Source organism: Rhinoraja longicauda, chromosome 20 (genome assembly GCF_053455715.1).
Source record: "Rhinoraja longicauda isolate Sanriku21f chromosome 20, sRhiLon1.1, whole genome shotgun sequence".
Lineage (NCBI taxonomy): Eukaryota > Metazoa > Chordata > Chondrichthyes > Rajiformes > Arhynchobatidae > Rhinoraja > Rhinoraja longicauda.
In genome coordinates this window covers 1,985,967-2,008,889 of record NC_135972.1, presented here as the reverse complement: position 1 = coordinate 2,008,889, position 22,923 = coordinate 1,985,967, and the positions used below count along the sequence as shown (strand labels likewise).

General features: G+C 48.7%; 1 protein-coding gene across 1 annotated transcript; it reads left to right on the top strand.

Annotated features, from left to right (window-relative positions):
- Positions 1 to 12,785: 12,785 nt before the first annotated feature.
- Positions 12,786 to 22,470, top strand: LOC144603325 (uncharacterized). The gene is made up of 4 exons (XM_078416455.1): positions 12,786 to 12,867; positions 15,018 to 15,356; positions 17,449 to 17,586; positions 20,042 to 22,470. The coding sequence occupies exons 2-4, from the start codon at positions 15,134 to 15,136 to the stop codon at positions 21,562 to 21,564; spliced, it is 1,884 nt and encodes a 627-aa protein (XP_078272581.1). The 5' UTR covers positions 12,786 to 12,867; positions 15,018 to 15,133; the 3' UTR covers positions 21,565 to 22,470.
- Positions 22,471 to 22,923: the final 453 nt, after the last annotated feature.

Below are 22,923 nucleotides of genomic sequence, written 5' to 3'. Positions count from 1 at the left end.
GCTGGGTTGAGAGGGAAAGATAGATCAGTCATGATTGAATAGCGGAGTGGCCTCTGGTGGGCTGAATGGCCTAATTCTGCTGCTAGAACCCATGAAGAACACAGTGTGAGAAATGCTATTGTTGAAATAAAGAGATGGAATGATGTTTGATGGAATGATGTTTGATGGAATGATGCTTGATGGAATGATGTTTGATGCAATGATGTTTGATGGGATGATGTTTGATGCAATGATGCTTGATGGGATGATGTTTGATGGAATGATGTTTGATGGAATGATGCTTGATGGAATGATGCTTGATGGAATGATGTTTGATGGAATGATGCTTGATGCAATGATAGAATTTGCCCTTCTGGACAGCACAAAGTGTCGCCTGGCTTCAGGGTCATTTTTGGCAAAGTAAATAGCTTGGGTGCATTCCTGGGGGAAACCATTGACCTTTCACCAGCAGATTGGGTGGCACAGTGACTCAGCGGTAGAGTTGCTGCCTCACAGCGCCAGAGACCCGGGTTCGATCCTGACCACGGGTGCTAAATGTGTGTAGGTTGTACATCCTCCCCGTGACCTGTGTGGGTTCTTTCCGGGTGCTCCGGTTTCCTCCACACTCCAAAGGCATGCAGGTTTGTAGGTAAATTGGCTTCTGTAAATTGTAATTTGTCCCTAGTGTGCAGGACAATGTGAATGCGTGGGGATCGCTGGTCGGCATGCACCCGGTGGGCCGAAGGGCCTGTTTCCGCACTGTATCTCTAAACTAAACTAAAAACTAAGATTACTTTCCAGCTATAACATCCTTCCAATGCTAACCTTCTCCTGGCCCTTTCCCACTGTGGCAGCACGTCAGGCCTCGGGGGGTAACATCACTGTCCGACTCTCCATGGAGCACTTTCAGTGAGTCTGCACTGAAATCACTTCTGTAAAGTTCTTTCCAAAACTTGTCTAACTCCCTGGGCTACAGCAGTGCAAGCATAAAGACCAGGAGACAGGTTTTTAATGTTGCTGCATTTCTAAAGAGGGGATAATCGAGGCATTGGACAGTATTTGGATAATTCACAACTCTTCACAGTTGTTATCAAAGCAAAGAGTGGGGATAAATGGGTCCCTTTCAGAATGGCAGGCAGTAACTAGTGGGGTACCGCAAGGCTCGGTGCTGGGACCGCAGCTATTTACATTATACATTAATGAATTGGATGAAGGGATTAAAAGTACCATTAACAAATTTGCAGATGATACAAAGCTGGGTGGCAGTGTGAACTGTGAGGAAGGTGCTATGAGGTTGCAGGGCGACTTGGACAGGTTGTGTGAGTGGGCGGATGCATGGCAGATGCAGTTTAATGTGGATAAGTGTGAGGTTATCCACTTTGGCGGTGAGAATAGGAAGGCAGAGTATTATCTGAATGGTGTCAAGTTAGGAACAGGGGACGTACAACGAGATCTGGGTGTCCTAGTGCATCAGTCACTGAAAGGAAGCATGCAGGTACAGCAGGCAGTGAAGAAAGCCAATGGAATGTTGGCCTTCATAACAAGAGGAGTTGAGTATAGGAGCAAAGAGGTCCTTCTGCAGTTGTACAGGGCCCTAGTGAGACCGCACCTGGAGTATTGTGTGCAGTTTTGGTCTCCAAATTTGAGGAAGGATATTCTTGCTATTGAGGGCGTGCAGCGTAGGTTTACTAGGTTAATTCCCGGAATGGCGGGACTGTCATATGTTGAAAGACTGGAGCGACTAGTCAAGTCAAGTCAAGTCAATTTTATTTGTATAGCACATTTAAAAACAACCCACGTTGACCAAAGTGCTGTACATCTGATTAGGTACTAAGGAAAAAAATGAAACATACAGTAGCACGCAAACAGTTCACAGCGCCTCCTCAATGAGCCTCAAACGCTAGGGAGTAGAAATAGGTTTTGAGCCTGGACTTAAAGGAGTCGATGGATGGGGCGGTTCTGATGGGGAGAGGGATGCTGTTCCACAGTCTAGGAGCTGCAACCGCAAAAGCGCGGTCACCCCTGAGCTTAAGCCTAGACCGCGGGATAGTGAGTAACCCCAAGTCGGCCGACCTGAGGGACCTGGAGTTAGAGAGGGGGGTTAGAAGATTTTTGATGTAGGGGGGGAATGTCCATTTAGGGCTTTATACGTGAATAGGACTAGGCTTGTATACACTGGAATTTAGAAGGATGAGAGGAGATCTTATCGAAACGTATAAGATTATTAAGGGGTTGGACATGTTAGAGGCAGGAAACATGTTCCCAATGTTGGGGGAGTCCAGAACAAGGGGCCACAGTTTAAGAATAAGGGGTAGGTCATTTAGAACTGAGATGAGGAAAAACATTTTCAGTCAGAGAGTTGTGAATCTGGAATTCTCTGCCTCAGAAGGCAGTGGAGGCCAATTCTCTGAATGCATTCAAGAGAGAGCTAGATAGAGCTCTTAAGGATAGCGGAGTCAGGGGGTATGGGGAGAAGGCAGGAACGGGGTACTGATTGAGAAAGATCAGCCATGATCACATTGAATGGCGGTGCTGGCTCGAAGGGCCGAAGGGCCTCCTCCTGCACCTATTGTCTATTGACTAAACAGAATCTTCTTGCACCAAGTTTCATAACAGGACAGAGGCCAAAAACGTGCAAACAAGGAACTGCATTTGCTGGTTCTTCTTTTAAACAGGCACAGAGAGCATAAATGTTTGAGGAATGGTCAAGTTTAATTTAACCAGTATATTACTTTAAGCTGAATTGGTGACTTCACCAACCGCTGACAAACCGAAGGCCACCAGGTGGCAGCGCTGCCCTTCTGTAAAAACAAATTCGACTGGATGCCTAGAAATCTAAAGCAAAACCAAAATCTGAGGTGGTTGGGGAACTCAGCGGGTCAGGCAGCATCTGTGGAGGGAATGGACAGGCGACGTGTTGGGTCTGAAGGGTCCTGAGAGCATAGATAGGCAACATTATGGGTCGAGAGCCTTCTTCATGGGGGATTCCACCATGTTCACAATCAGTCTGAAGAAGGGTCCCGACCCATAACGTCACCTATCCATGTTCTCCACAGATGCTGCCTGACCCGCTGAGTTACTCCAGCACTCTGTGTCTATCTCTGGCATCTGCAGTTCCCTGTGTCTCAATGTTGATACCGCTGCCCGGGGGGGGGGGGGGGGGGGTTGAGGTTATTGCAGTTTGTGTTCTGCCTCATGTCCTAGTGCTGTGTGCTTTGCTGCAGCAAATTATAACACCCTCCCTTCCTGGTCAAAGATCAGCGGTGAAACAGGAACAACCGTTTATTTAGTTTAGTTTAGAGACTTTGCTCACCAAGTCCACGCACACACGGGACAAATTACTATTTTACCAAGGCCAATTAAACCTAAATGTCTCCAGCGCATGGGAGGAAATCGGAGAAACCCCGGGCAGGTGACGAGGAGAACGTACAAACCCCGTACAGACAGCGCCCGTAGTCGGGATTGAACCCAGGGCTGGCGCTGTGAGGCAGCAGCTCTACCCGCCGCCACACTGGGCGCCCTAATAAATAGGATTGGATCTCTGTCCACTCTGTGCTGCTCCCACCGACCGTCACAAGTTCGTGAACAAGTCCACGGTCGTCACGGCACTAACCCACGAGCACCAGAGGTGGACACAGGTGGACGCAGGTAGGCACAGGTAGACACAGGTAGACACAACATGCTGGAGGAGCTCAGCGGGTCAGGCAGCATCTCTAGAGAGATGGAATGGGCGGGTCCCGTCCCCTCCCCTGACATCAGACTGAAGAAGGGTCTCGACCCGAAACGTCACCCATTCCTTCTCTCCAAAGATGCTGCCTGACCCGCTGAGTTACTCCATCATGTTGTGTCTACCTTCGGTGTAAGCCAGCATCTGCAGTTCCTTCCTGCACCAGAGGTATGTTGGCCACTGGCTCAGTTGGCTCCGTGGTGTCGAGTTCTTGTCAAAACATTGACTTAAAACAATTGCTTGGACTGTCTCAGTGAGCGGATGTCATCATGCTGGTCTGTGTGGAACTGCCCCGTACCAGGAATGAGGGGTGGGGGGGGTGGTGGTGGTGGAGGGAGGGATGGGGGGGGGGGGGGGGTGGGGAGGGTGGTGGAGGGATGGTGGGGGGGTGGTGGTGGTGGGAGGGATGGGGGGGTGGTGGTGGTGGGAGGGATGGGGGGGGGGTGGGGAGGGTGGTGGGGGGGGGTGGGGAGGGTGGTGGGGGGGGGTGATGGTGGTGGTGGGGGGTGGGGGGATGGTGGTGGGGGGGTGGTGGGGTGGGGGGATGGTGGTGGGTGGGGTGATGGTGGTGGGGGGGTGGTGGTTGGGGGTGGGTGGGGGTGTGGTGGTGGTTGGGTGGGGGTGATGGTGGTGGGGGTGGTGGGGGGGGGTGGGGGGATGGTGGTGGGTGGGGTGATGGTGGTGGGGGGGGTGGGTGGGGGTGTGATGGTGGTGGGGGGGGGTGGTGGGGGGTTGGGTGGGGGGTTGGGTGGGGGGGTGGTGGTGGTTGGGTGGGGGTGGTGGGGGGGGTGGGTGGGGGGTGGTGGGGTGGTGGGGGGTGGGTGGGGGGGTGGTGGGGGGTGGGGGGATGGTGGTGGGTGGGGTGATGGTGGTGGGGGGGTGGGTGGGGGGTGTGGTGGTGGTTGGGGGGTGGTGGGTGGGGGTGATGGTGGTGGGGGTGGTGGGGGGGTGGGTGGGGGTGTGGTGGTGGTTGGGGTGTGGTGGTGGTTGGGGGGTGGTGGGTGGGGGTGATGGTGGTGGGGGTGGTGGGGGGGTTGGGTGGGGGGGGTGGTGGTGGTTGGGTGGGGGTGGTGGTGGTGGGGGGGGGGGTGGTGGTGGTTGGGGGGGGATTCGAGTGCACTCTCATAATTTTATCCGGATTAAAGGAGGTGTCGGACTGTGAGTGGCTGGACAATTAGTGGTGGAGCTGTGTTTATTCACTAAGGAAATGGAGGAAGAAATAAATACTTGAAGTTAAATAAAAAAGTGAGTTCAGATTAGTAAATAGTGAAGTCAAGGGAAGAACAAGGGCCGGGCACTGATTGTGGTACGAGGTTGATAAGATATCAGGTTTAACAACTCTAGTTGTAAACAACTTGGTTCAAATGTTAGCAGGAAGTTAAAGGCAAGGATGAGAATGGTAAAATCATGCTCTTGTACAACGTAACTCTGTGACTGAACACTTTAACAAGAGAGAGATGAAGCTTTTATACAAACTTGTGGTTTGATTGAAACGTGTTTGGTCTAATTCCCTATCCCAGAAGGAGGGAAAAACAGGACGAACAAGAAGTGAAGAACTATTCTTTGTAATAATAACGTCTTAGTGTGTATAATTGTAGTAAACACCACCAGCATTTGTACCAGCATCTGCAGTTATTTTCTTAAACACTGCATGGTGTTCACAGTGGCACAGTGGTACAGTGACACAGTGGCACAGTGGTACAGTGACACAGTGGCACAGTGGTACAGTGACACAGTGGCACAGTGGTACAGTGGCACAGTGGTACAGTGGTACAGTGGCACAGTGACACAGTGGTACAGTGACACAGTGGTACAGTGGTACAGTAGTACAGTGGTACAGTGGCACAGTGGTACAGTAGTACAGTGGTACAGTGGCACAGTGACACAGTGGCACAGTGGAACAGTGGTACAGTGACACAGTGGTACAGTGACACAGTGGTACAGTAGTACAGTGGTACAGTGGTACAGTGACACAGTGGTGCAGTGGTACAGTGGTACAGTGACACAGTGACACAGTGGTGCAGTGACACAGTGGTGCAGTGACACAGTGGTACAGTGGTACAGTGACACAGTGGCACAGTGGTACAGTGGTACAGTGGCACAGTGACACAGTGGTACAGTGGTACAGTGGCACAGTGGTGCAGTGACACAGTGGCACAGTGACACAGTGGTACAGTGGTACAGTGGTACAGTGACACAGTGGTACAGTGACACAGTGGTGCAGTGGTACAGTGACACAGTGACACAGTGGTACAGTGGTACAGTGACACAGTGGCACAGTGACACAGTGGTACAGTGGTACAGTGGCACAGTGACACAGTGGTACAGTAGTACAGTGGTACAGTGGCACAGTGGTACAGTGGTACAGTGACACAGTGGCACAGTGACACAGTGACACAGTGGTACAGTGGTACAGTGGTACAGTGACACAGTGACACAGTGGTACAGTGGTACAGTGGCACAGTGGTACAGTGACACAGTGACACAGTGGTACAGTGGTGCAGTGGTACAAGGTTCTCCTTGTAACCGCCTGGGTTCATCCGGGTTCTCCGGTTTCCTCCCGCATGCCAAAGGTGTGTGGTGTTGTAGATTAATTGCCCCCCCTGTACATTGCCTCTCATCTGTATGAAGTGGATGAGAATGTGGGATTAGGTGGAACCAGTGAGAACACGTGGTCAAGGGTCAGTATGGACTCAGTGGGCTGAAGGGCCTGTTTCCATGATGTATCTCTGAACAAGACTAAGCTACTTTCTTCTAAGGACAGAATCAAATATTTGTTTCACGCAAACAGAAAACACTCACAAATCAAGCATTGTCTGTTAAAATAAGCAGGTAATCGTGGAGGAAAATGTTAGTATCTGCAGCCTAAATAAACAACAGAAAAGTCAGCATTCCCCGTTCCCACAAAACAACCATTGGCCAGCACTGGCCTTCTGTGCTGGACTTCCAACAAGCTGGTCTCAGAGTACATCCAAACATCATGTTCAAAATATTGACATGAACAGGGAGGCAGAGAGGGAATGAGAGAAATCTAAACAGAATTCCGACACACATTGCTGGAGTAACTCAGCGGGTCAGGCAGCATCTCTGGAGAGAAGGAATGGGTGACATTTCGGGTCAAGACCCTTCTTCAGACTGAGATCTAAACGAAACATGCTGGAAACACACAGAGGATCTTGTAGGAACCTTAACAAGAGAAGATCCTGCAAGATAAAGACTCATTGTCAGAAGTCAGAGAGAAGGAAGAACAATTTGTTTTAAGTTACAGGCAAAGTTTGCAAGAGATGACTTGGACATCTCCAAGTCTGGGTTATAGAGGTACTTGGGTTGATGGGTTAATGAGGGAGGTTAGAGGATTTAGGTTTATTATTGTCATGTGTACCAAGGTTCAGTGAAAAGCTTTAATTTGCATGCTATCTAATCAGATCAGATAATACTGCACACAAATGCAATCAAGTCAAATCAGGTACAATAGGTCGAGCAAAGGGGAAGATACAGAGTGCAGAATATAGGTCTCAGCATCGTAGCGCATCAGTTCCACAGACAAAGTCCAATGTCTGCAATGGGGTAGAGGCAAATCGGACAGTACCCTAGTTTAGACAATAGACAATAGGTGGAGGAGTAGGCCATTCGCCCCTTCGAGCCAGCACCACCATGTGATCATGACTGATCATTCACAATCAGTACCCCGTTCCTGCCTTCTCCCCATACCCCCTGACTCCGCTATCTTTAAGAGCTCTATCTAGCTCTCTCTTGAAAGTGGAAGGGCCGTTCAGAAGCCTGATGACAGAGGGGAAGAAGCTGTTCCTGAGTCTGGTGGTGCGCGCTTTCAAAGTTCTCAGCATTGTACATGAAAATAAACTGATCTGGATCTACACATTAAACTAACTTGGATTCGATTGGAAAAGAATGTAACTGAATGGTATCAACCACAAACCTTCTGATTGTTTGAGGGTGTGGCTTACAGAATTTCACCTGAAAGAATTTCTCAAGAAAGGAAGGCAATCAATAACACACCTTAACCTATAGTTTAATCAGGGCAACCTTTGTGCTCTGGCCCAGGTAAGTCATTAATCAGGGCAACCTTTGTGCTCTGGCCCAGGTAAGTCATTAATCATGTCAGGGAGAACAAAATATTTGTTTGGCAGGAGATTTTATTATTTAAACACAGTTCAATATTTTGAACAGCCTAACTGTTTCACCTTTCAACTATAAACTTAATTCTCAGCATTCTTCTGTAGGGTGTATAACCTTTTACATTAATTGCCCTGGTGTTGAGTAAAGTGGAATTTTTGGTCTAATTAACTGAAACAGCGAAAAAATACTCTCTTAAGCTTAGGTGGAAACTTGTTTTATTTCGCAATGGTAAAACTTTGTGTCTGCAATAAATATCAGCCACGTAGAATTTATACTTGCATTCATTTTGCTTAACAAATATAGTTTATGGTTTTCAAAATGTTGAATTGAATTGAACTGAGTGGAATGATCGAACATGGAAACAGGCCTCGAGTTCTGTGTTATTCCACTTTCTCATCCACTCCCTATACATTAGGGGCAATTTACAAAGGGCCAATTAACCAACAAACCCCTTCTTTGGGATGTGGGAGGAAACCGGAGCGCCCGGAGGAAACCCACGCGGTCACGGGGAGAACGTGCAAACTCCACACACACACACAGCGCCGAAGGTCAGGATCGAACCCGGGTCTCTGGCGCTGTGAGGCAGCAGCTTAACCCTGGGCTACCGTGTTCACATGGGTTATGGAACAATCCGATTTATTTGTGGAATATACTGGTCAGAGGAATTGGTGAAGTGAGCAAAAAACAGGGGTTGTAATTGTGCAATAGAAAATTTTATCAATGAAATAATTATATGAAGTCTGAATCAGTCTATAATTATCCTTAGGTCTGATTTCAATTCAGTTATACTTTATGTAGATAGAAAGATAGATGGGCAGTCAGATAGATGTCATTAAGTCAGAGAAAGATGAAGAGATATAAGGTTAAGGCAGATGCAAAACCTCAACAGGTCAGGCAGCAGGTGACGTTTCACAGAGTGCTGGAGTAACTCAGCGGGTCAGGCAGCATCTCTGGAGAACATGGATAGGTGACGTTTCTCGTCACCTGAAGAACCCTGGAGAGAGTTGCAGACCTGCCGATCATGGAAGGCCCCAGACAGCGATGGGATCCCCCCTGACCTGATCAAGCACTGCAAGACTACCTTACTGCTTCCTCTGCATGAAGCCCTCTGCCAGTGCTGGCAAGAAGGAGCTTTACCACAGGACATGAGGGATGCCACGATCATTACCCTCGACAAGAACAAGGGCGAGAGAAGTGACTGCAACAACTACAGAGGCATCTCCCTCCTCAACACCGTCGACAAGGTCTTTGCTCGGGTCATCTTGATCCACCTGCAGAAGCTGGCAGAACGTGTCTACCCAGAGTCACAGTGCGGTTTCCCAGCTGGAAGGTCAACAGTAGACATGGTCTTCTCCCTTCGCCAGCTCCAGGAGAAGTGCAGAGAACAGCGGATGCCCCTGTATATTGCTTTCATTGACCTCACCAAGGCGTTCGACTTCGTCAGCAGAGATGGCCTATTCAAGGCTCTTCCAAAGATTGGCTGCCCACCAAAACTGCAGAGCATGATAGAATCCTTCCACATCAACACGAAGGGGACAGTGCAGTTCCATGGCAGTTTCTCGGAGCCCTTCGACATCCACAGTGGCGTCAAACAAGGCTGTGTCCTCGCTCCCACACTCTTTGGGATTTTCTTCACTCTGCTCCTGAAACATGCCTTCAGCACCGCAACAGAGGGGATCTACCTGCGTACTAGATCAGACGGCAAGCTCTTCAACCTCACCCGCCTCCGAGCCAAGGCAAACGTACGTGAAGCTCTCATCAGAGACATGTTGTTCGCCGATGACGCAGCAGTTGTGTCCCACACCCTGCAGGAACTACCGTCACTGATGGACCGCTTCTATCGGGCTTGCAAGGACTTGGGGCTGTCCATCAGCCTGAAGAAGATGAACATCCTGGGGCACCGCCTGTCATCACCATCGACGACTACGAACTCGATGCAGTCCATCAGTTCATGTACCTCAGCTCCACCATCACCGATAACCGCTCCTTGGACACAGAGATTGACAAGAGGATCGGGAAGGCAGCTACAACTCTCGCTCGCCTCACAACTCGAGTGTGGACCAACCCAAAGCCGACAGTGAAGACAAAGATAGCAGTCTATAGTGCCTGTGTCAACAGCACGCTGCTGTACGGCAGTGAGACATGGACTACATATGCCAGACTGGAGAGAAGACTCAACACCTTCCACCTTAGAAGCATCCGCCGTATCCTGGGTATATCCTGGCAAGCCACAGTGTCCAACGCCGAGATTCTGTCTCGCGCTGGCCTTCCCAATATGTACACTCTACTCAGGCAGCACAGGCTGTGGTGGCTGGGCCATGTCCACCGCATGGAGGATGGCCGTATTCCACAAGACATCCTCTACGGAGAGCTGACATCTGGGAGGAGAACCAGAACAAGGGGCCACAGTTTAAGAATAAGGGGGAGGCCATTTAGAACGGAGATGAGGAAAAACTTTTTCAGTCAGAGAGTTGTGAATCTGTGGAATTCTCTGCCTCAGAAGACAGTGGAGGCCAATTCTCTGAATGCATTCAAGAGAGAGCTAGATAGAGCTCTTAAGGATAGCGGAGTCAGGGGTATGGGGAGAAGGCAGGAACGGGCTACTGATTGAGAATGATCAGCCATGATCACATTGAATGGTGGTGCTGGCTCGAAGGGCCGAATGGCCTCCTCCTGCACCTATTGTTTATTGTCTATTGTCTAACCATCGGCCGCCCCCAGCTACGTTACAAGGATGTCTGCAACAGAGATTTGAAGTCGCTCAACATCGATGTGGAGTCCTGGGAGAGCCTTGCAGCCGACCGCACAAGGTGGAGAGGTATCCTGAACCAACATCTCAAAACGGGGGAAGAGAAACTGATGAACACAGCGGCAGACAAGCGGGCACACAGAAAGGAGCGCAGCAACTTCAACAGACCAGAGACCACACACAAATGTGACCTTTGCCACAGAGACTGTCACTCCCACATTGGTCTCGTCAGCCACAAGCGAAGCTGCTCTAGCCGAGGTGTGGAGCAAGCAGCCAACTAGGATGCATCGCCCTTGGTCAGCCACGACCGAGGGGGCCTCAGAAGGAGATAGTGTGAACGGCTCAGAGGGTGTGGCATTTTAAAGGAGATTATTTAGAGCCGCACACAGATGGAGAAGTGGCAGAACAGGACGTGAGGATAGGGAATGTAACCATGCAGGTGTTTGGAAATGCCAAGGGGGATGGGTTTGGAGATAGTGACTACTACTCTGTAAAGTTGATGGTGCTTCCGGAAAGGATAAGAATACTTTTCTTCCCTTCTCTCCCGAGATGCTGCCTGACCTGCTGAGTTACTCCAGCATTTTGTGAATAAATACATCGGAAATTAAGACGGTGAATTGGTGCACCAGACCAGACCAGACCATGCACCGTAAGTAGTGGACCCCAGGAGAGGGTTGCAGAACAGAGGGATGTGGGCGCAGCGGTAGTGTTGCTGCCTTTCAGCGCCGGAGACTCAGGTTCGATCCTGACCAGAGGTGATGTCTGTATGGAGCTTGTACGTTCTCCCCATGACCGCGTGGGGTTTCTCCGGGTGCTCTGGTTTCCTCCCACATTCCTAAGACGTGCGGGTTTGTAGGTGAATTGGCTTCTGTAAATCGTCCCTGGTGTGCGGGATAGAACGTGATCGTTGGTTGGTGTGGACATGTTGGGCCGAAGGGCCTGTTTTCCACCAAAGATAGACACAAAATGCTGGAGTAACTCAGCGGGACAGGCAGCATCTCTGCGGAGAAGGAAATGGGTGATGTTTCGGGTTGAGACCCTTCTTCAGACTGAGGAAGGGTCTCGACCCGAAACGTCACCCATTCCTTCCCTCCAGAGATGCTGCCTGACCCGCTGAGTTACTCCAGCATTTTGTGTCTATCTTCGGATTAAACCGAAGATAGGTTCTTCTTGCCCACTCTCCCAGTAGCTCGGGCCCTCCAGTCCTGACAACATCCTCGCAAATCTCAGGAGCAAAATTCTCAACAATAATTGCATTTGCAGATTTTGCTGAACACGAGTAAAATAAATCTAGAATCACCCATCCCTTGAGCTAAATTAAAAATTAGGCTAGAAAAACAAAACTTTGAAGATAGAAGACACGAGGGACAGCTTTCACTGCTCCAGTGGTGTTGATGTTACAGCAGGAAAGTGAGAATGAAACGGGCAGCGAGGACAGTGGGGAAACATGAGGAAACGGGTTGTGTGAGAGTGTGTGTGTGTGTGTGTGAGTGTGAGTGTGTGAGTGTGTGGTGAGGAGGGAGCGCTGGGCTGGGCTGGTCTGTCCCGGGAGAGGCTGGGCTGTCCTGTCCCGGGCTGGGCTGTCCCGGGAGGGGAGGGGAGGGAGGGAGCGCTGGGCTGTCCTGTCCTGGGCTGGTCTGTCCCGGGAGGGGCTGGGTTGTCCTGTCCCGGGCTGGGCTGTCCCGGGAGGGGAGGGAGGGAGCGCTGGGCTGTCCTGGGCTGGTCTGTCCCGGGAGGGGAGGGAGGGAGCGCTGGGCTGTCCTGGGCTGGTCTGTCCTGTCCTGGGCTGGTCTGTCCCGGGAGGGGAGGGAGGGAGCGCTGGGCTGTCCTGTCCTGGGCTGGTCTGTCCTGTCCCGGGAGGGGAGGGAGGGAGCGCTGGGCTGTCCCGGGAGGGGAGGGAGGGAGCGCTGGGCTGTCCTGTCCTGGGCTGGTCTGTCCTGTCCCGGGAGGGGAGGGAGGGAGCGCTGGGCTGTCCTGTCCTGGGCTGGTCTGTCCCGGGAGGGGAGGGAGGGAGCGCTGGGCTGGTCTGTCCTGTCCCGGGAGGGGAGGGAGGGAGCGCTGGGCTGTCCTGGGCTGGTCTGTCCCGGGAGGGGAGCGCTGGGCTGTCCCGGGAGGGGAGGGAGGGAGCGCTGGGCTGTCCTGTCCTGGGCTGGTCTGTCCCGGGAGGGGCCGGGCTTCGCCACCAGACGTGACGGAATGTGTGGGGCGAGTGAGTCCGGTCCGCCAGCGGCTTCACCCGTTTCCGGGACGCCGGCGGTGACGAGCAGCCCAGTGGGTGAGTGAGGGGGCACCCCGGGGTGGGGGTGGGGGTGGGGGAGTCCGAGCCCGGCCCGACGGGAGAGAGGGGGGAGGGAGAGGGGGGTGGGAATGAGAAAGAGAGAGAGAGGGAGGGAGGGGGTGGGAATGGGAGAGGAAGAGGGAGGGAGGGAGTGTTGCTGTTGCTGTGTCCCCAGTAGCTGCCGTGTCTTTGCCACTGTCCACTGTCCACTGTCCACTGTCCACTGTCCACTGTCCGGGCCGGGGAAACTATTCATTAATGTGGCCAACGTTTGTTTCTGAATCCGGTGCTGAAGAAACCTCAGTCTGCGGTGTGTAGTTCGTTTCAGTAGTTACTTTGATTTGCTACAGTAGTTACTGTAGTTTGTGAGAGTAATTACATTGATCTGTTACACTAGTTTGTTACAGTAGTTTGTTACAGTAGTTTGCTACAGTAGTGTGTGAAAGTAGTTACACCAGTTTGTTACTGTAGTTTGTTAGTTACAGTGGTTTGTTACAGTAGTTTGTTACAGTAGTGTGTGAAAGTTGTTACAGTAGTTTGTTACACTAGTTTGTTACAGTAGTTTACTACAGTAGTGTGTGAAAGTAGTTACACTAGTTTGTGAAAGTAGTTTGTGAAAGTAGTTACACTAGTTTGTTACAGTAGTTTGTTAGTTACAGTGGTTTGTTCCAATAGTTACAGTGGTTTGTTACAATGGTTTGTGATATTGATTTGTTACTGTGAGTGATTACAGTCGTTGTGAGAGGGGTTACATTGATGTGTGACATTAGGTGGTTGGTTACAGTTGTTATAATGGTTTGTTACAGTCGTTGTGTAGTGACATTGATTTGCTACAGTAGTTTGTTACTGTTAGTTACAGGATTCCTCATTGCCTGTAATTATGGCCTCAATGTTTAAAAAAATAAATCAGATCATAATAAGCCCTTTTTATAATTAAAACACACACGCTGGGACAGGTGTGGACGTGAAGAATCGGGTATGACAAAATGATTTAATTTCACGTTGCTTTGTGCATGGAATGTGTAAGCATGTAATTAATGGGCAGCACACAGTCGCAGCGGGTGGAGCTGCTGCCTCCAGAGCCAGAGACCTGCGTTCCATCCTGACCTCAGTTGCTGTCTGGGTGGAGTTTGCATGTTCTCCATGTGACCGCGTGGGATTCCTCTGGGCGCTCTAGTTTCCTCGCACGTCGCAAAGACGTGCAGGTTAACAGGCCTCTGCAAACTGCCCCAGTGCGTAGGGAGTGGATGAGAAAGTGGGATAACATGGAACTGGTGTGCTATCTAGTTCTGATCAATGGTCGGCCTGGACTCGATGGGCCAATGGCGTTTCCATGCTGTATCTGCCTTTCAACGCACATAGACTCTCAACTATCTCTCTAGTGAATACCCATTCCCTCTCTCCTAGATGCTGCCTGACCTGCTGAGTTACTCCAGCATTTGATGATACCTTCGATTTGTACCAGCATCTGCAGTTATTTTCCTACACCTCATTTGTACCTATCCCTCTAATTAGTAACAATTCAGCACCTACAATCTTCCTATTTTTCCCTTGCTCCTGTATCCACTTCCTGTTGACATCTGCATGTGAATATTAACTAACATCTTGCATTAATGTTACCAGTGGGAATGTAGGAGCAGCTAGAATGAAAATAGGAATTCAGACTATCAAATATGGGACAAAACACCAGCACCCTGTAACTGTCCAAGGATGGCACAGTGACTCAGTGGGTAAAGTTGCCGTCTCTGGGATCGCTCCTGTCCACAGTTGCTGCCAGTGTGGAGTGTGCAGGCAGATATGGGTTGGTTTAGCATCATGTTCAGCACAGACATTGCGGGCTGAAGGGCCAGTTCGATGTTCTGTGTTCTAAGTATCAGTCAAGATTAGCAATCTGTGTTGTTTGGAGTTCTGAAGGGGTGTATCAGAGAAGGGTTCACCATGGGGTACATCAGTCTCGTGTGTCTCCTTGACCATTGTGTAAATATACAAGTTTTCAGTCATTAATTGGTATTGAAGGGGGGCCCTGTAAATTATCGACCAAGAAGACTGTACTTTTGCGATTATTTGGAGGCTGTACGATTTTTGAAAGTGTTCTGTAAATGCTAATCCACGAGTGAATATTCAGTGGCTCATTTGTGATTTTGCAGACCCCACTTCTTGTTTATTGAAGACGGCACACCCTCAGAACGATCACAGACATCGGCACTCTGCGTCTAATGAGTGTGCAGTTGGCCCAGGTTAAGCAGCTACGAAAGTTGTCAATATGGTTTGTTGGCATGGTGTATCATTCCCATCGCTGCTCCTGATTTTGCTGACAAACCACGTGTGTCTGGCACAACATTCACAGTGCAATTATACAAGCAGCCTGGACAATACAATCAACGTAACGAATGGTCTTTCGAAAGGGCTGAAGAGCTTGAGCCCATTCTACACGGATACAGTGGAGAAGTGTCTCAACAGGTGCTGCAGTGATTTACCGATAACAGGTGAGCACTGATTTCAAGATATGTTAATAACACCATAACATTTCTTGATTAATACAGGTGTCTATGTACATGTGTATAGGTTATGGGGAGAGGGCAGGAGAATGGAGTTAGGAGGGAGAGATAGGTCATCCATGATTGAATGGCGGTGTAGACCTGATGGGCCGAATGGCCTAATCCTACTCCTATTCCTTATGACCATATGAACATACCATATGTTCCTATGTGACTTGCAAACTTTAACAAGTCACATGGAAAAGTCAGGAAAATTGCCCAAAATAACTTTCTGATGAGTTAAACGTATAACTAAGATTAAAAGAAAAGTGTTGTGCAATCGTAGGTGGTGATTACACATTCTGATGATCAAGCTTTGTATTCACCTGGTACACAGCATTTCACAACGACACATAAAGAAAGCCCAAAGCCATAAAACTTGCAGTTTGGAATCTGCAGAAATAGCTGAACAATAAATAAATCTGTGTAAAATAATTTGGCCCGCACATCTCCTTTAAACTTTGCCCTTCTCATCTTAAAGCCAGGCTTGCAGCGTAGCGTAGGTTTACTAGGTTAATTCCCGGAATGGCGGGACTGTCATATGTTGAAAGATTGGAACGACTAGGCTTGTATACACTGGAATTTAGAAGGATGAGAGGGGATCTTATCGAAACGTATAAGACTATTAAGGGGTTGGACACGTTAGAGGCAGGAAACATGTTCCCAATGTTGGGGGAGTCCAGAACCAGGAGCCACAGTTTAAGAATAAGGGGTACGCCATTTAGAACTGAGATGAGGAAAAACTTTTTCAGTCAGAGAGTTGTGAATCTGTGGAATTCTCTGCCTCAGAAGGCAGTGGAGGCCAATTCTCTGAATGCATTCAAGAGAGAGCTAGATAGAGCCCTTAAGGATAGCGGAGTCAGGGGGTATGGGGAGAAGGCAGGAACGGGGTACTGATTGAGAATGATCAGCCATGATCACATTGAATGGTGGTGCTGGCTCGAAGGGCCGAATGGCCTACTCCTGCACCTATTGTCTATTGTCGATTGCCCTCTAGTATTTGATATTTCCATCTTGGGGGAAAAAGATTCTGCTGTCTACCCAATCTATGCCTCCCATAATTTTACAAACTTTTATCAGATCTCCCCACAACCTCAAAAGCATCAGAGAAAATGATTTGTCCAACCTTTCATTCTATCTAAAACATCCTGGGCCAGGCAGCATTCTGGTAAACCTCCTCTGCACCTTTTCCAAAACCTCCACATCCTTCTTGTAATGGGGTGACCAGAACAGCACGCAATACTCCAAATGCAGCCTGACCAAGGTCCTGTACAGCTGCATATGCTCCAGTAAATCAGATTGTCACCATGATAAAGTCTCACAGTTACAGTCAGTAAGGTGTCAAAATCCCAACCAAGAAAACTGGTCATGATGTTCTCAGACTCCATGGGATTTTTCATATCAATAAGCCCCTCAGCTGCAGAAACTTAATTATACGACGTGGCACAGTGGTGCAGCAGGTAGAGCCGCTGCCTCACAGCGTCAGAGACCCGACTTCAATCCTGACCCCAAGTGCTGTCTGTGCGGAGTTTGCACGTTGTCCCTGTGACTTGCCTGGGTTTCTTCCGGGCGCACATCCCACATCCTCCCACATCCCAAAGACGTGCGGGTTGGTAGGTTAATTGGCCCTCTGTAAATTGCCCCTAGAGTGTAGGAAGTGGTTGGGAAAGTAGGATGGGATAACGTAGAACTAGTGTGAACGGGTGATTGGTGGTCGGCATGGCCTTGGTGGGCCGAGCGGCCTGTTGCCATGTTGTATCTCTAACCTAAGCTAAATGTGATTGTAATCAGACATTAGAAAATAACTCCCACAGACTGCAAGCACATGATCCACATCCCTCCATTCCACGCAGAGCCATGCACCTGTCCAGAATCATTGTAAACGTCACTATCATACCTGCCTCCACCACCAACCCCTGGATGACTTGATATTCCAGCACAGGCTTAATTTACTCTTGTATTAATAAGCTGCTGTAGGCTTCTCAAATCATATCGAGGCTGATGTATTAAAACTTTTTTTTTTTTTTTAATTATTGTTTAGGTGGACAACTCTGCAATTTTATGACATTTGCTCCAAAGGAGAACTCTTCCCCAAACTGCTACCTTTTTCATTGTCCGAACAAAGATGCCTGTCCCACAAAGTATCTGAAAGGATACACCAGCTATGTCGTCGAAAAAGGTAACGGACATTTGTTATTTAAATATCAACTGATATAAAGTGTTGAAACAAATGCTTGTTTTTATTTCAGCATACCTGCAACAGAAACTATTGGTAACTAGACCAAGTTGACCCGTTGGGCCCAAACCTCTCCTGCATTGGTGCAGCACCCTCTCCTCTCCCCCCCCCCCCCCCCCCCCCACCACTCTATCCCCCCTCAACCACCCTTATCCTCCCTCCTCCCCCTCCCCCCATCCACCCCCCTCCCTCCCTAGGTTTAAACTTTAAAATGTAAATAACTTTAAAAATATAACACCGATTTCAATGAAACTTCTTCCATTAGCACCAAAGGGACGACGGTGAATAAGGTGGGCCTAAAATTGTCGCGCTATCGTGTACCGTTTTGGCTGTAGTTCAGGAACAAACAAACAAACAAACGAGAGTTTTAGTAAATAGATAGATAGATGCTTATCATCATCATCATATCATATCATATCATATATCTACAGCCGGAAACAGGCCTTTTCGGCCCTCCAAGTCCGTGCCGCCCAGTGATCCCCGTACATTAACACTATCCTACACCCACTAGGGACAATTTTTACATTTACCCAGCCAATTAACCTACATACCTGTACGTCTTTGGAGTGTGGGAGGAAACCGAAGATCTCGGAGAAAACCCACGCAGGTCACGGGGAGAACGTACAAACTCCTTACAGTGCAGCACCCGTAGTCAGGATCGAACCTGTGTCTCCGGCGCTGCATTCGCTGTAAAGCAGCAACTCTACCGCTGCGCTACCGTGCCGGTCAAACTTGCATCTGTAAATTATTGATTTACAGCTCTGCAATGCTGGGAACTATATTCTGTATCTTCCCCTTTGCTCTACCTCTTGTTCTGCAGTTTGACTAGATTGTGTTTACGTATAGTATTAACTGATCTGATTGGAGAGCATGCAAAGCACAAAGCTTTTCACTATACCTCGGTACACGTGACAATAATAAACTTAATCCTCAAACCAACCAATGCGGTCACAAAACCTGTAAATGTTTAGTAACCATGTTTGCAGTTAGACCCCCCCCACCCACACACAGTTTTTTGGGCAGGGAACTGTGACGCAAACAAAATACTGGGGTTGTAGAAAATCTGAAATAAAAATCGGAATTGTTGGAAATTCACACAGCATCTGCGAGACAGAATTAATGAATGTTACACGTTGACAACCTTTCATCAAAACTGCGAACATGTTATTGTGGAGGGGTGGGACGGAGGGAGAAGAGAAAATAGTAGATGGAATGGAAAATAGAAAACTGAATGAGAATTCTGATGCTGGCGCAGAGGCATTGGACAAATAAGGAAGCAATGCGCGGCAAGTGGTACAGCGGGTAGAGCTGCTGCCCCACAGCGTCAGAGACCCAGGTTCTACCCTGACCTCAGGTGCTGTCTGTGTGGAGTTTGCACGTTCTCCCTGTGACCGTGTGGGTTTCCTCCGGGTGCTCCGGTTTCCTCCCGCATCCTAAATACGTGCAAGTTTGTAGGTTAATTGGCCCCTCTATAGAAACATAGAAAATAGGTGCAGGAGTAGGCCATTCAGCCCTTCGAGCCTGCACCGCCATTCAATATGATCATGGCTGATCATCCAACTCAGTATCCCGTACCTGCCTTCTCTCCATACCCCCTGATCCCTTTAGCCACAAGGGCCACATCTAACTCCCTCTTAAATATAGCCAATGAACTGGCCTCAACTACCTTCTGTGGCAGAGAATTCCACAGATTCACCACTCTCTGTTTGAAAAAAACCGTTCTCATCTCGTAAATTGCCCTGAGTGTGTAGGGAGTGGATGAGAAAGTGGGATAACACAGAACTAGTGTGAACTGATACCTATAGATTGCCCAGTGTAATGACCTAGTGGGCCATGTACTTCTGATTTCAGATCTTTGATTGTACTATCATTAATACTCTTTCCGTTGACTGGATAGTGCGCAACACAAAAAGCTGTTCACTACCTCGTTCCACATGACAATAAACTAAACTAAAATGAATCACAATGTTATGTGAACCAAAGGTACTAGAGGAGCAAGATAGACCACTTGACCCTAAAATCCGTAGTATGTCGGCGCCATTTTAGTAGGCAGAAACTTGCAGAAACATTTAAAAAGAAAAATAACAAAAATCTGTGAATTGATAGATGAGATATATTCTGCATTTTAACGGTATCATCCCACGTACTGTTCCCCCAAAACACTGATTACACTGCGAGAGGCATAGCGACCTGCGGGTTTTGCCTACTAAAATGGCGGACATTACGCTCCTTTGCGTACTACACATCAGTATAGGCTAGTTCAACGAAGTGGTTCATCTTGTTCCTCTAGTATCTTTGATGTGAACCAATGTAGAACAAACTAATTTTTTTTCTATCCAAGGAATTAATGAATTCATGTTTTATCAGAAAAACACAAACATTTCTTTTTTGCATGCAGATCAAGAGTTGGAAAAGTCTGCGATGACATCACATTCCCAGAATGGGGAAGGATCTTCAGATGGTGGGACTGCAGCTGACCTCAGAGGTTCAGGGTCTGACCTTTCTCCCGGTCACGAGAGTGCGGTCCAGTCAACGACAACCACCCATCGCCCACTGCCCACTGTTCAATCTGGAGCCCAGCAACCAATGATGGACCCCACCCTCCCACCACCCAACGTGTTGCCAACAAGGTCTTCTACTGCTGCCCCTGTGACAACCACACACTTACTAGTGACCACCACTTCTCCAGTGACAACCAGCAAGTCACCAGCAGCCACCGTCCAGAACAGTCTCTCGTTGACATCTGCCAAGACCGTGCCAACCACTGGACTCCCAGTCGTGCCATCGACATCAACGAGAACTGCTGCCCTTCCCACCACTCAATCACTGAAGACCACCACTACTGAACCAACAACGACGTCTACTCTTCCAACCACCATCCAAACCACCACTACCAAACCTACGATGACCTCTACTCTGGCAACCACCATCCATCCCACCACTACTGAACCAACAACGACGTCTACTCTTCCAACCACCATCCAAACCACCACTATTAAACCTACGATGACCTCTACTCTGGCAACCACCATCCATCCCACCACTACTGAACCTACGATGACCTCTACTCTTCCAACCACCCTACAAGCCACCACTACCGAACCTACGGTGACCTCTACTCCTGCAACCACCATCCATCCCAATACTACTGAACCTACGATGACCTCTACTCTTCCAACCACCCTACAAGCCACCACTACTGAACCTTCGATGACCTCTACTCTTGCAACCACCACCATTCCACCTCCAATGCCCACTACCTTTCCAACCACCCTACAAGCCAGCACGACTGAGTCTAAAATGTCCACCACCCTTCCGACCACGTCACAGACCACCACCACTCAAAGTACAATAACCACTACTCTGCCAAGCACCCTACACTCCACCAGGCCACCAGCCGTGATCACCACTCATCCCACATCAACCACCACTCTCCCAAACACCACTGCCTCAACCAGCAGGCAACCCACCACCTCATGGACAATGTCTCCTCTCCCAGCAACACGAGCGGTGACCACCACCGTCCGACCAACAACCTCAACAACCACCACCATCTCAACCGTCTCGACAAGAAAGTCCACACCACGTGGAAATCTGCAACCGGCTGCAACCAGGGTTCCCGATGTGAAAATTCCATTCCTCACCAATATACCTGCGGTTTCAAACAATGCAGGTGTTAATAAAAAGGATGGCGGGGAACAGGATCAAAGACAGAGTTTGGGAGGTCAGGAGGAATCAGCAGGAAAGTTTGGAAATTCACAAATGGAAGTTAAAAGCGGACTGATTGCAGCGCTGGGATTTGGAATGTTATTTCTAACAATAGTGGTTGTTATTTTAAGTAAACAGATAATACACTCCTATAAAAGAAGGGACTACATCAAAATGGATTACTTAATGAATGGAATATATGTGGATGCATGAACTAAAATATTCCAACAAAGATGCATCTGCCCCAGTATGAACAATCTTGGACTTGAGGAACTCCCAAAATAACAAACGTATCTGCTGTTGGAAAAACTGATATAGTTAATTTTATCTTCATTGAATGTGAACAACAATGTACACGTAATTTGAAGGGGGCATCAGTAGTTTTTTTAAATCACAATCCCCATAGGAAATCACTTTTATTGAGTAGGAAAAAAACTGCAGATGCTGGTTTAAATCGAAGGTAGACACAAAATGTTGGGGTAACTCAGCGGGTCAGGCAGCATCTCAGGAGAGAAGGAATGGGTGACGTTTCAGGTCGAGACCCTTCTTCAAACTGATGTCAGGGGAGGGGGCGGGACTGGCCCTGAAACGTCACCATCTCCCGAGATGCTGCCGGTCCCGCTGAGTTACCCCAGCATTTTGTGTCTACCTTCACTTTTACTGATATGTGTGTTGGAATTGTCAATGGTTTTAAGACTAGAATCTGAATGAATGGAAAGTTGTAACTCATTTGTTGGGGATGCGCAGTACTTTTGGTGGGAAGTCCGGATGCTGGTTCATCAGGTGTGGAATTGATCTTTGTATTTACGTCAGGAATTTGGAGTGGTTGAGTGGAGACACAGTATAACATTGCAGTGAGAATGACAGAGAGAGGTGCTGAGGTGATGACAGACATGTTTGTCACTGGTTTGGTGGTTGGCTTGTTGGGTAATATCATGGCTTGTAGGAGCTCAGGGAGACGGAGATGTATTTTTTTTTCTGTCAGGAGCCAACTTTGAAGAGGCTGTTCCACATTTTCTTTCTGATATAAGAAAATAACTGCAGATGCTGGTACAAATCGATTTATTCACAAAATGCTGGAGTAACTCAGCAGGTCAGGCAGCATCTCGGGAGAGAAGGAATGGGTGACGTTTCGGGTCGAGACCCTTCTTCAGACTGAACTATTCTTTCTGATAGTTGGCTTTGGCGAGGTTGCCGGACCTGTTTTGTTCTGGCCTTCTCTATCTTTCAGTCTGAAGAAGGGTTCCAACCCAAAATGTCACCTATTCCTTTTCTCCGGAGATGCTGCCTGATCCGCTGAGTTACCACAATATTTAGTGTCTATCTCTGCAGAGATGTCCCTGTTGTGAATAGCAGGGAGATGGATGTCTTCATGGTTGGCATATTTCCTTTCAAGGAAGCATATATTTGTAGTGGCATAAAATCAAAAAGTAAAATTACAGAGAAGATTTACGAGGATGTTGCCACGACTCGAGGGCCTGAGCTATAGGGAAAGGTTGAGCAGTCTAGGACTCTATTCCTTGGAGTGCAGGAGGATTAGGGGTGATCACATCTGGTCGCCAATTGCAGAGA